This window comes from Oenanthe melanoleuca, chromosome 4, assembly GCF_029582105.1.
Source record: "Oenanthe melanoleuca isolate GR-GAL-2019-014 chromosome 4, OMel1.0, whole genome shotgun sequence".
Taxonomy (NCBI): Eukaryota; Metazoa; Chordata; class Aves; order Passeriformes; family Muscicapidae; genus Oenanthe; species Oenanthe melanoleuca.
In genome coordinates, this window is record NC_079337.1 from 20,532,124 (window position 1) to 20,545,475 (window position 13,352).

At 36.2% G+C, this 13,352-nt stretch overlaps 1 protein-coding gene across 6 annotated transcripts in view; it reads left to right on the forward strand.

The window, feature by feature from the left end:
• The window catches only part of RAP1GDS1 (Rap1 GTPase-GDP dissociation stimulator 1), an 89,218-nt gene that overhangs the window by 22,631 nt on the left and 53,235 nt on the right, over positions 1-13,352 (forward strand). For 4 of the 6 annotated variants that reach the window (XM_056490933.1, XM_056490932.1, XM_056490930.1 and 1 more), the window contains exon 2: positions 8,593-8,703. In XM_056490933.1, coding sequence (XP_056346908.1) covers positions 8,593-8,703 — 111 coding nt within the window. The remainder of the gene's footprint in view (positions 1-8,592; positions 8,704-13,352) is intronic. The other 2 variants (XM_056490934.1, XM_056490931.1) reach the window with 1 other exon arrangement.

Consider the following 13,352-nt stretch of genomic DNA (forward strand, 5'->3'; position numbering starts at 1 on the left):
AGGGAGCTCATGATAGCTAGAAAACAGCTGTGTAGTTGGAGATTAGTATTTCATAACATCTGACAGAAAAACACTGATGTGACATACAATTAGAGCTAGCAATACCGATTTTGAACCTGGGTATCTTACCCAGACAAAATTCTCACTGCTGCTGGTGAAAGATGTGCCTGAGGGCTTTATACAGAATCAAATCCTGTATTTGTTCAGTAACTCAAGCTGGTATAAGCATAGTTATGACAGATATTGCACCATGTATTGTACAGTTGATAATGGACTTAGTTGCAGAGGGTAGAACCAAAGACCAGAACGGGAGCTTGTTGAAGTCAAAGAGAATTTTTCTTAGTTCTGGAACTTTGTACCCTCATCTTTGTATTACCTGGTGTTTGTTTGTTTTAATTTTAGGCTCAGTAAGAAGAAAAATAATTTTAACTTACTTATTGAGAAAGATAACAGTAGAGTAAGCTGGTTAAATTGATTAGGAATGTCTACTTCAAGTCTAAATTGTTGTCCTGCATTATAACAGTCTACAAAAGTCCACTCAGACCAACTTGTAGCATTACATATGTGTTATTTTGTTGGCTAATAAGCCATATTTTATATAGAACTTTGAAAAAGTACAGAGGATTGGCAGCCTCGTTAAATTATGCCACAAAAAAAAAAAAAAATCAGTGTTTTAATATAGTAAGGGAAATAATTTAATGAAAAATTTAAAAGCTCTTTAGGAAAGTGTTTTATTTGTTTGTGTAATGTCTAGGTTGGCATTTGTAGTCAGCTAAATTGAGTCACATTAGGATCAAGACTTTTAGAGCAGTACAGTCAGAAAAGGTTAGACACAGTAGTGCAGGCAAAGATCATCTCAAAGAAAAGATAAAGCTGAAAAAGCTTGATATGTTTAGTTTTAAATGTGTTGTTTCTAGACTGTACTGTTTGGGTAGTTTAATTTTCTTTGTTGTTTTCTAGCACCTGTTCTCTGTTCTTGCTGTCGCGACTTGAGAAAGTGACTCTTGCTTGCTACATTAAAAGTGCTTCAGGTAGAAATCATCTGGAGAAGCAGAAAAGGAAAAGAAAGAAGACAAAAAATGTAATAAACCACTTAAAATAAATCAAAAAAGAGCCAGTAGAGAGATGCAAGCCCTGCTAGCATGTGCACAGACACATACAGACATGCAGCTTGTCTCTTCTATACTGCTCCATATGGTTAAATGTAATACAGCATTCTAGGGAATAATAGATTTGATTAGAATTAAGGTTACTCCTTTTTTTCCAAGATCCTGTTTCAGTCATTTACTGACTCTTCAGGAAGAGCTATATTCTATTCCAACTGTCAAATTTTAATTTGCTTGATGAGTTTTTGCTTTAGCATGAGCAAGAAACTGGTTTGGACTATTGTCTGAGGTAACAGTAGTCATTTAAGATACTATTTTGGTCTTATTGTTTTTTCCCCCACTATTTTTTTTTTCATTCTGTGCATAGGGTGGACAGTAGCCTGGAATAATCTGGTGGAGAAGACCTTTCCTTGCCTTTTATGTTGCAGTACTTTGAAGCCATATCATAAACTGAGGAGGGGTGGGCATGTATAGAGAAGCATTTACAGTTGGATGTTCCCACAAAGATACCTGACACTTTCTTGATATCTGCCCGTGATGTGTTGTGGTCTGCTTTATAGAAGTGCTGAGTGTAATCTGTACCTGCATCTGAAAACTCCTGAAGAATCCAGAGTGTGCAGTAATTCTGGAACCTGAAAATCTCATTTTGAAAACCCCATTTCCCACACAGTTCTTATGTTCACTTACACAATGCCTTGCTTCCCTTGTACTTTATAAATAAATAATCTGAAAGCAAGCACGTTCATATCTCTGAAACATGATGATGTAATGATAGTAACTTTATAATTGCCAGTGAGAAAGAAAATGGTCCTTCATCTTTTAGTAGAACCTGGTACTACTAAATAAAAGGAGAACCCCTTGCCACAAGGGACAATATGAAACAACATTCAGCTGTTCTTTGACAGAACATTTTTCCTGAAAGAGAGAGGTGTCCCTTGGATAAAACAGTATGCATGTGTACACATCTTGGCATTCACTGTATTGTATGGTAAATATTGTAAATGGTGAAATATGTGTGGGTTGATTTAATTCTGGAACTTTTTGTATTTACAACCATTTTGATAATATGACTCAGTGAAGATCAGGCACCTAGAGAAAGAAAAGCTATACGAAAATATAATGTACAAATATAAATGCAGTTTTGTCAATTTTAATTCTTTACAAATTGGTAGCCATCTAGATGTTTTTTTCAACTACTGCTAGTAACAGAGAACCAGAAAAGATCTTTCCATAAACTGCGAAACAAATTATTTGAAATAATTACTTTTTCTATTATTCTATATTATTCTGTTATATTAGCTGATTTTTAAATGAAATTTATCCACTATAGATGCCCTTTATCAACCAATTTTCTATTAAAGAAAAAAAAATATATTTCATTCCTCTTCTGGGACTGGTTTTAAGCAAAATCTTTAAGGGCTTTTTGTAAAGCTGTGGAGTTATGTTGATTTCACTGAATTTTGATCAGTTTCTTTAGACCTTAAGATAATTCCAGGTCTGCAGTGTTTAATTATGAAATACAAATATACTTAAATCTGTACCATGTTTTCCTAGGAAAGAGAAAAAAAGTCTTCCAAGGTTCTGCAAAATCTTCTGAAATGTCATTCTTATAGTCTAGCCTTTGCAAGTAATGATTTAAGTAGCAGAGGATCATTAATGTGCAGAAACCAATTACAGCAGCTACAGATCCATATACCTTGGCAGTGTAAATGCTTTTAACATTAGAATCTGTTGTTTATCTGTGACTACAGTAAAAATAATACATGAAATTATTTTCAAAGATATCAAATGTCCTTCAAGGTGTGGGGGAAAGCAAACAGAAAATTTGCATCGGCAAGAGATTCCAAGTGCACTGACTGCTGATTGGGACCACTTTTTTTAGGTTTCTATCCTGATTTTGAATACAGATTGACTAAGTAGCTGTTAGTGTGTATAGGCTGACCTGATAATTACAAAAACTAATTAAGTAGCTTAGTGCTCAGGTGGCAGTGAGTCATGGCGTGTCAGTATTTTCAGGTAATGAAATGAAGGCCCATGTCAGAAGAACAGATGCAGAAGCAAGTGGTTAAATGAAAGAGTAACAAGTCTCTATGACCAGATGGCATATATCTAAGATTCAGAAAGTGTTTAAGAATGAAGCTCCTGAACTGCTGTCAAAAATAGACACTCTCATTAAGATTAGTTACTATGCTAGAAAAGTAGAGCAAATGTACCTAAGTAAAAAACAGGTTGCAGAAGGAGCCCTGCAGATAATGATGCATCGTTATATCCCTGGAACTAGAAAATATGTTGGGGAAAAAAGCATTAACCCACCTCAATGAACAGGTAGGACAGAAATGAACAGGGTTTCTGTTTTTAAAAAAGTGTTCTATCCTGATTAAGATGTCAGTCTTGTCTGTCTGTACCAGGTCTTCTGGCATTGCTAATCAAAAACTAATTCTTCACTGCTGCCCTCTGACAGTATATAGGTACCTCCTGATTAGATGCCAGGTTTAAAAATTTCCTGGATGGGCTAGGAGCAAAGAGTTGTCTCTACTGGTGGGTTTGAGTGGTTTGACAGAAAATATTGTACACTTGGGAACGCTTGAGGGCAGCTGCTACAAAGAAAGGAGGGGATAGAGTTTTTTTGGGCAATGGACTAAATGCGAGAACAAGATTCTTCTGTTCTCAATAATCTCTGTATTTGGAGTATTTTGCATGTAAACATTTGTATGGGACTAGGTTTCTTTGAAAAGTTATCCAAGAGGATGTGACCAAAGTTGTGCTACAGATCTCACCAGCTGCTGACCTTTCAGCTGCAATACGTAATTCAGGCCAACTATGTAAGTCTCACCCAAATGGATTATGTGACTGATCTTTGTGTCAGGTTCTCAAATAATACCACATCAGAATATACTTTTCATCAAAAACAGTGGTGAGCCTGGCGTGGATTGCCCTTATGGGTTAGTTTGGAATGAAATTCTAGTAAGTTCAAATTTGTACAAGAAAATGAAGTAGTTTCTGCAGTCTAGCCCATGTGCATGTACACAGATTTTAAAGAGATTTATCCTATTATAACACCAGGAGACCCATAAAATGGCACCATTCCAGTCTGCTCACTTTGATGTCTCATTGTTTCTGAGAGGCAGTGGAACAGACTCAGAAGGCTCTGATGTTAATACAGCCATCATCCCTGTAATAGCAGAACTACTCAAACTTCTTTTTTTATCTGATCTGCATTTTTCAGTATTTCCCATTTCAATACCTATTAATTTTGAATTCCTTATCTGTGAAGTTGCATGTATGATGCAATGGTCTGTTTAATAACAACACATCTATGTCTGCAAAATGTCAATCAAAAGATACAGTCAGTGTTAATGATGTTCAAAATCCTAATTTTGTAGACAAAATATCTATACTGGATAAAATATTAGAAGATAGGAAAAGCAAACTGTCCAGACAAAAGCTGACCATCTAAGTACTCAGCTAAGGCATTCTAAATGCTTTATTAACATTAGTCTTGGAATAGGGCTTTTCCTGTGATTTGGGTGAAGATGCTGTGGACTCAGAGCAAAATTTGCAAGTTGGTTCTTACCATCAGAAGATGCATTACTAGAAAGACTATTGGGTACCTTTTCAAACTTTTTGCAGTCTAACCAGCACACTTGTTGCCCTGACCCTAAACAAAGTTTATCAACTACCAAATTTTTACTAGATGAAAGAACAGTTCTTTTGTATAAAACAAGTCAATGACTGCAAATAGGAATGAGTCACAGAAGAGCTCTTAGAAAAAAGAATACAGTGAAGTGAAATGGAATATTAAAACATTCAGTAATGTTAGTTTCTGACTCATTTTCTCTGTAAAAATGCCTACACAAGAGATAGCAAAAGGTTGCAAGAGATAGTAATAGTACTGTGCTACCAAAAACTAATGTGGGCAAAGTATTTAAACCATCTCATTTTTTGAGTGCTTGTGCAGTAGTTATTGGGGAAAACAAAATGTGACCATGGGTGGAATGGGCCAGACAGGTCTGACAGGTCTTGGCAGACTCCGCTTGCTAATTTACCAGTTTGTAACGTTAAGATATATAGGATTAACGTGTGTGGGATTCAGAGCTTTTTGTCCAGATAAGATAACTAAGTTTTCTGAAAGCAATACAGTAAGCCAGATATGAGAGACTCCCTGTGCTTAGGGTTATCAACAAAATAGTTGATATTTTTGTTAAACTTCACATATTCACAACGTGATACCACATTGTTGACCAACTGAACCACAGGGAACATTCCTAGCCAATTTTTACCTCGACTGTCCTAATCTTGCAACCTTAGATCTTCCTAATGTGAGTTCCACATGACCTGAATGTTGACACAGTGTACCAACTCACCTTTCTCTGATACGCAGCCAAAAAGATTCCTTATATTGCTTTTATTTGATGGAGTTTTATTGCTGAAAATCTGATCAGTCTATGCAGCAACAAGCCTATTGGAAATAGCTTCTATAGCAGGAGAGGAGGAGACAGAAGTAAGCAGGAGAAGATCACAAGAAAACAACAGAGGTTTTGTGCTTGGAAAAGAAGCATTTGCAGCTTATTCCCTAAACAACGGGTTTAGGACAACTGAGAAACAGTAGGAGTAGGAAACCTTGTGTGATTATATGGTGAGAACCCTCTGGAACACTACAGCCCTTCTCTTGAATACCCCTGTCAGTGTCATCTCAGACTGTAAGGGTTTGTTCTTTTCAGGACAACAAAAGAAAAAAATTAGAAAGGTGACAAAACCTCTGAATCTGTTGGAGATCTGTTTGCAAATGTCTGAGGTTTCAAAAGTTGCTGTCTCTTTCAAGGTATCAACTCAGTTTAGAAAGGAGAGGGACTAGGACAGAAAGAACCAAAGTAAACAAGTTCTTTCTTGAAGGACATTCCTTCCCTCTGTGCTCTTGACCTAGTGGAAGGGCCATTGGGCACACAGTGTAACATTGTTTAATAAGATATTTTAAAAGTAGTATGGCCACAAGAACCATTTACACAAGTTCCCAGTGATACTTGAAGTGTTCTGTAAGTTGCAGCTTAATGTCCAGGTATGTCAGTGGGATGTGCACATGCTTGGTACCATGAAAAATTGAGTTGTTTGTCCTAGGGAATTAAGTATTTGAACATTTTTGCCCAAAATACATAATTTTGCATATCATCTGTAATTGTGTAGTATTAGAATAGTGGACTTTACCCAGAAAACTTAAATGGCACTGAGCAGAAAGGAGTTGTAGGAAAATAGACTGGGGAGACTTCTAACTATTGCAAGTTCTGATGTGGCATGGAGTGAAAGAAATAATGAGTATTTTATATAAAGCACACATCTCTGTATAGAAAAATGAAATAATCTTGTAATTTATTGAGCACAAGTGAAGTAGAAAAGGCTGTAAGAGAGAAATAAAATCTGGGTCTTCTCTCTGACAATAGTCTGAAAAATCAGGTGTGACGGTGAAATTCTTATCTTTGCATTTTCTTCTTCCCCAGATTACAGAAGCCCTTGCTTTTCATATATATAGTAGACTGAGTCTTCTTACTGTAGATGTTGCTACAGCTTCAAAGTTAAGTGTCTGAATATTCAAGGAGATGAGATGCCTGTAAGGAAGGAAGAGAATTAGTGCTATGTTAGCAGAAAACTGAAGAGAGGCAGATGATGAAGTTATAAGAGGAGGTGGAGTGCACAATGTCAAATTGTAGTACTGGGGCTGGTCACTGAGTACCCTAGACCTGTGTCTTTTGACAAATTCTAACAGTATATCCTGAATAATGTATTTAAGCAATGAGACTTTGCAGTGTGTGTTCAACTTTACTGTTGGCTAAGTATGATTCAAGAAAAGTGCTGCCGTGAGCCTGCTAGAGAGTAACATGAGTATGAGGGGTAATAAAATTTGGGGTTTTTTCCCTGATAGCTTGCTCCAGAAGGTAGCAGTTCAGCATAGTGAGCAGGTAGTAGGGAGGAAGGGTTTTAAGATCTCGAGGAGCCACAACCAGGTGTGGTTGCCCAAAAGGCTTTTGCAGAGTTGGCAGCGTACTGCTCGCTGTCTGCATTTAGGAGCACTGACACTCCTGGTATAGTGTTGCTAAGAGCATGTTCATTACTGAATAGACAAAATAACTACCTGATCATAGAAGCATATAAGCAATTTCATGTATAAATACTGAGCACTTTTTGAAGTTCAGTATGCCACCTTTATCTGCATGGTATGTTGAACTACAAAAGCATATGCTAATAAAAATTGGAGGTGGAACAAAAGCCACTGCTTTGGCTGAGAAGCAAAGCAGCTCCAGGAGTGAGAGTCCACCCTCTTCATGGGATCCCTGCTGTGTCTCTACTCTTTTCCTTTGCACCATAAGTAGGCAAGTGAAGAGGAGGCAAATCACAGCAGGTGCCAGCTCACCTGTCAAGGAGGCTTCCTACGCTGGTGGGAAGCTCTAAGGCAGCACTGGCTGCTAGTCAGGCTCAGAAGATACCAGTGATGCACTGAAAAGAAACTGCACCTATGGCTTTGTTGGGCTTGGGTCAAGGCTCTAGATCAGCCACTGGGAACAAGATATAGTGAGATACTACTTAATATTATTTGTTTTGAGTAACACTTTCTGCTTGCTGTCAGAGTTGGCATGGAAACTGAATCAGCACTCATTTTTAAAAGAATAGTCCATTCAGAGTGAGGTTAGTCATCAGTGGGCTTACCACAGGCTCAGGATGCAGCTGCCAGCATTTAAACCTTGCTGATGAAAGGGTCAAATCTTCAAAATAGTAATGGTCATACTACCCTAATCTTTACTGGGCACATAGGTGTCTTTTGAGAATGATATCATGTCATTTGCATTTGGGTAGTGGTGGGGTTTTTTTAAAAGAGTGAAGGCTTAATTATCTGAAATGCACAACAGAACTTTCTTATTTCAAGAAGATGCCATCTGTTTTTGTGGATCAATTGAACTTAAAGAGTTAACACAGTTCATATAAATAATGATGCTTGTAACATTGTGGTGGAAGGTGGGATAATCTAAAAATGCTCTAAGCTTAGCACTAGGCATCTGTGAATAGTCAAGATGGAAGCCTACATGTAGAAATCAGCATTTTCAATTACTTTACCTCTATTGATGAAGAAGATCAAGATATGCTTGTTTCTGTTCTATTTTATTCCCACACACAAGGGGAGAAGCAAAGCAATGGCTGCTGGTTTTCTGTACCGGCAAGGCTGAAAAAATACTGATGGATAAATTGCTGTTCAGTGGCATTTCATAAAGCACCTGCTGTGGCATCCTGTTCTCAGATGCAAAATTATAAATGTATATATAAATCTGAAAAATTTAATCTATAACCTTTGACTCTGGCTTTTTGTGTCCTCAGAACACAGACTGCATATCTTCTTCATTGATACAGGAACTGTTTACTTTAACTATTTACATTCAAGACTATAGTGCTGTTACCAAATTGGTGTGGACACTGATTGCTTTTTCCTTTGTGTTTTATCAAGCAGATAATTTAAGTGAAGCCCTGAAAAAGCTGAAGATAACATCCACTGACAGCACAGCAGATAGCTTGGAGGGATGCTTGGACTGTCTGCTTCAAGCTCTGGCACAAAACAGTAAGTTGTGTGGACCTTTCAAATTTTAAATCATGAGATCACTGAATTAAAGTGTGGCAGAAAGACTGACTCAAGCAGTAGGTTGCTAGGTTGGCTCTTGAGTTTTGGGGGTTTTTAACCCATGTGTAACATTCCAATAGCAATGAAGACAGTGACAGGTAAATACTTGAATATTTGGAACAGCTGTAGTCCATTCCTTTTTCCAAGATGAAGTAGGATACTTACTTTTTAAATTGATCATTGAAGAAAAAAAAGAACTGAGATGGAAAAATAAGCCTACTAAGATGGGGAAAAGGATAAGGGAGCTGCTTGCTAATTCTGATTGAAAGAGCATAGTTCCTTATTTGTAATGTATTTCTCACACTTCCAATCACAGATTTCTTAATTCCAGGAGTTTCAATTACCAGAACTAGGCTGGATATCCAAAGATGGTCCAAGTTTGATATGTAGTATGTAACAAAAATAACATCAGAATGGAACAAGATGTCATTTTCACCAAAAATGTTAGAATGCTTGTCCCCACTCCCAGTAGACAGATAAGGTTAATGAAAATGACAGTTTATAAGACTTTCCTGAGTTTAACTTCCTTGGTGATTCAGATTGTGGCAGAAGAAAAATATGTGTACAATTTCAGGTTGAAAAACTTCTCAGGGATAGATACAAGCCATGATTAAATTTTTTTTATTTAAAAAAATAATCCTTTGAAAATATCGATACACTCAAAAGTACAAAATATTAATAAGTCTTGGGTTGTTTTTTTTTCACATGATCGTATTCTACAAAGCAAGGCCTTTTGGATTGGTGGAAAATACTTGATGAGGTTTTTCATGGCTGAATATAAGCACCATCCAGATCAAGTAAAAAAAATTATTATAATAGCATCTGCATTTAATAGTAGTCTGTTTCTAATTCTCACTATTTTGGAAGGAGATTATCAGCCAGAAAGTAATAAAATCTTTAAGGTTTAGATCAACCATTTTTGAAGTTTTATAGAGTATATCCAAAACTTTAATCCAACCTCCAATTGGATTTATTTCCGCTACTTTTAAACAGTAGTACTTAAACAATAAGTACTAAAAAGAAGATCATATGAAAAGTGACAACTTACTTGTGTAAATAACAGAGTTTGCTATTTTGCCTATGAAGGTCACATAGATGTGTCAGAGAGCAAGTCTGGCAGATGCAAAATCATTTTACTGATGCACAGCAAACTTACTGATGATTCCTTCCAACCACAGATGATTCTCTTCTGTCTCAGTTTAGGGCTTTGCTCTTCCTTCCAAAATCTTTTCTCTTCTAGATTTTTGGCTGCCAGATCAGACAAACAGATTGTTAGGATTTTGACCTCTCTCACTGGGGTAGTTCTAGAAAAATTATTCTCTCCACAATTTCCTGTACTCTTTGTGTGTGAGCCAGTGTCATGGATGTAGCTCTGCTGAGCTGCCCTGTGATACATATCTCCACATATTTAAGATTGAGGGTAACTGAAATAATGCACTAAAAATTAGATGGGTCAGATAGGACAGGTTTTTTAAACAGCTTGCTGGTAATTTAGGAACCAGTATATCAATTGTTTCAAGGGAACTGGACACTTCCTTATCTAAATTCTGCCAAGTCTCTTTGGACAATGGGCTTTACTTCTCAAGGCCATCTGACAATTTGGGGAACGGACTTCTAGCTTGAGATAATTTTATGAGAACAGCAGTGCATTGAAAAGACTTCAGAGATTGAGGTAAATTGCATAGAATAGATTGATACAACAAATAGATACACAATCAGATTTCTAAATGCTTTCTCATAGCTTTCTTCCATCCAGTTAACATCTTAATATGGATTTGACTGATTGATTTTTAATTATAGTGTAAATATTATCATATTATAATTATAGTGTATATATTAACATATATATGATACCTAGTTCTTAGACACACACTGTACTTTGGTGTCTGTGTATAAATTATTACACAATTCTAATGAGAAATCAAATTGTTTGTATAAAAGAACACATTAATTGTAATGCAAAAATAATTTAAATAATATTTTGCAAATAGTTATTCTGCTCTCTTAGCTTATTTCCACGTGTATGATTAAATTAATGAAGTATACATTTATATTGTAGTTCAATAAATCATCATATTAATGTGAGAGAAAACCATGCAAGGAAGAGTTTATTTTATGAGAATTTTATAGGGCTGTGATTTTGTTGGGAGTTCATGGTAGTATTGTAAATCACAGAAGTTAAAGTTTTATTCACTGCTTTAAGACTTGGAGATAAAAATATTATTTTATCTTATATAAAATTTAGTACATTACTAATATGCTAATGCAACCCACTCCCATCTACTGCCAGCCAAAATCAGTAGTTAAACCCAATGATACTACAACAAATGGAGATTTTCAGTAAAGGACATCAGTTTTGCATAGTGCATGTAGACATGAATGTTTTAGTGACCATTAAACTGCTTTTAATTGGTATCTGCATGCAGCATAAGTTTGTGGCTGCTGCTGGATGTTAAATTCCCTAGTTTCTGAGAGTACAGTGAAAATTATAGTTCCTTATATTTTGCATACAATCTTTATGTTTTCATTATGCTAAAACATTACTTTCTTCTCATATTTTCTACTGCATAGAAAGAGATGACAAAGTCACAATGAATATCGTAACTTTTGATTTCTTTCTATGTAATCTGCTGTGTTTTCTTCTGTTTTTCACTTTCCTTCTCAAAACTGATTTGTTGATAATCCTAGACAGGTGTAATGCCCTGGAACATGATACCTCCTGCCTGACTTTAGGAGCTATCTGCCATTTGTCACACTAGTCAAACCAAGGTGCACACACACACATATGCTGTGCTGCAGAAGGCTGAGTCAAATACTCAGCTGAATGTGATAACTGCTGGTAAATATTTGGCAAGCCAAATTCAAATTGTTTTAACTACAGTTTGTCTAGGAGAGACTTGCATAGCTCTTTGCATCTGAGACCTGGGTTTGAAAATCCTGCACAGATGGTTTCCTTAAGAGACATTGTCTGGAAATACAGATATATATTCCTATTTAGGCAGATATTTTAGTTCTTGTCTGTCACCAGCTCTTTGTCTGAGGCCAGTCATGTATGGTCTAGCTTTTAGCACTAGAGAAAACTGAGTGGGTTAGGATAAAAGAGGCAATGAGAGAAGAATAAAACATAAACGTGCATTAGAAATGCTTTAGAATAATGACATACCTCATTTTGTGTGGCTTTCCTTTTGCATTCCCAATGAAGTTAACTAGCATATCTGGGGACTTTGCAGCCATAAAGTTGCAGTAACATTAGGTAAGACTGACAGGTAATGTAAGAGCTGTTTTTACCTCTGTGGATTTACCTCATTCACATAAGCTGAGATTCTGCCCACCTTGCTTCTGAAAGAACACAAATACTTGATCTCTGTCTACCTGCAAGCACTTACCATCTGCTAAACTTCCCATAATTCAGATTTTTAAGGAAAGCTGGGGTACATGATCCATAAGCATTATTAGCTACAAAAAACAGAGCCAGCCATGCACTAAATGAATTACCAGCTTATAGTCAATCAAGAGGTGAAAGTCATGTATTACACGTGTTTTCTTTTAACAACTATACATTAAAACAAGTTACTCCATTGTCTGCTCCATATAATCTGGATTAGTTCTGTACAGACATGGATTGATGTGTTATTGTCTAGAAAGAATTTTGCTGATCTGGAAGCAGACTGTTTACAGTGACATGGAGTGTAGAATGATCGTAACGAGAAAAGGCACAAACCTCCTCAAAAGTATGAGTAAGACATGTACTGAAGAAAAGTAATTTGAAAGGTCATATGCTTACATTTCTGGCATGAAGTAAGTGAAGTATAATTGCTTTATTTTGTATCTCTCACCCAAAGAAAAATATGATTATGTATTACTGCTGGATACTGGGAACAAATGGTTAATTGTCTTGTATAAGGAATTACAAGAGAAAACAATATTGACCATTATTTTCAATCAACATATACAAATTTATACTTGTTAAGAGCCATTTCATAAATTCTATGCCTATCAAAAAAGTGCATTTATGTTAAGATCCCTAAATAAATATCCACAAGAAAGGACTGCCTAAAACAGAGAGAAAGCAAAAAGGAAATAGAGGTTTTCTTTTAAACAGCACGCTCTCTGGGACATAATTATTGCAGTAACAACAACAAAAAAGTTACTGCTAGTCCAGACATGCTGTGTTTCAGATACATGAAGTTACAGCAGACATAAATAACCCAGTTTTGATAAATGAGAAATCTGAAAATCTGCTGAGAATGTTATTTTTGGCTCTGCTGTATTCAGCATAAGAGGCTGAAAATGCCCACTAATCCCAGCTTTCAGCACCTGGCTCTGAAAATGTCTGACATGTAGCTGAAGTGCAAAGGCCAGCACATGCCTTTGAAATGTTTTTTTACATACACTTTTTAGGAGACTAAGAATATGAGTTTACATGTTTGTGTGAAAAAAATGATTAAGTAAAATCACAGCAATAAAGATAAGCTTTCATGAGAGGGCAAGGCCCCAGTTTTGAAAAGGATTTAGAAACATTGGAAATATTTGAAATAATGCACTTTACCTTAAAGATGTGGCTGACTAAGATGCACTATTTTCTACTT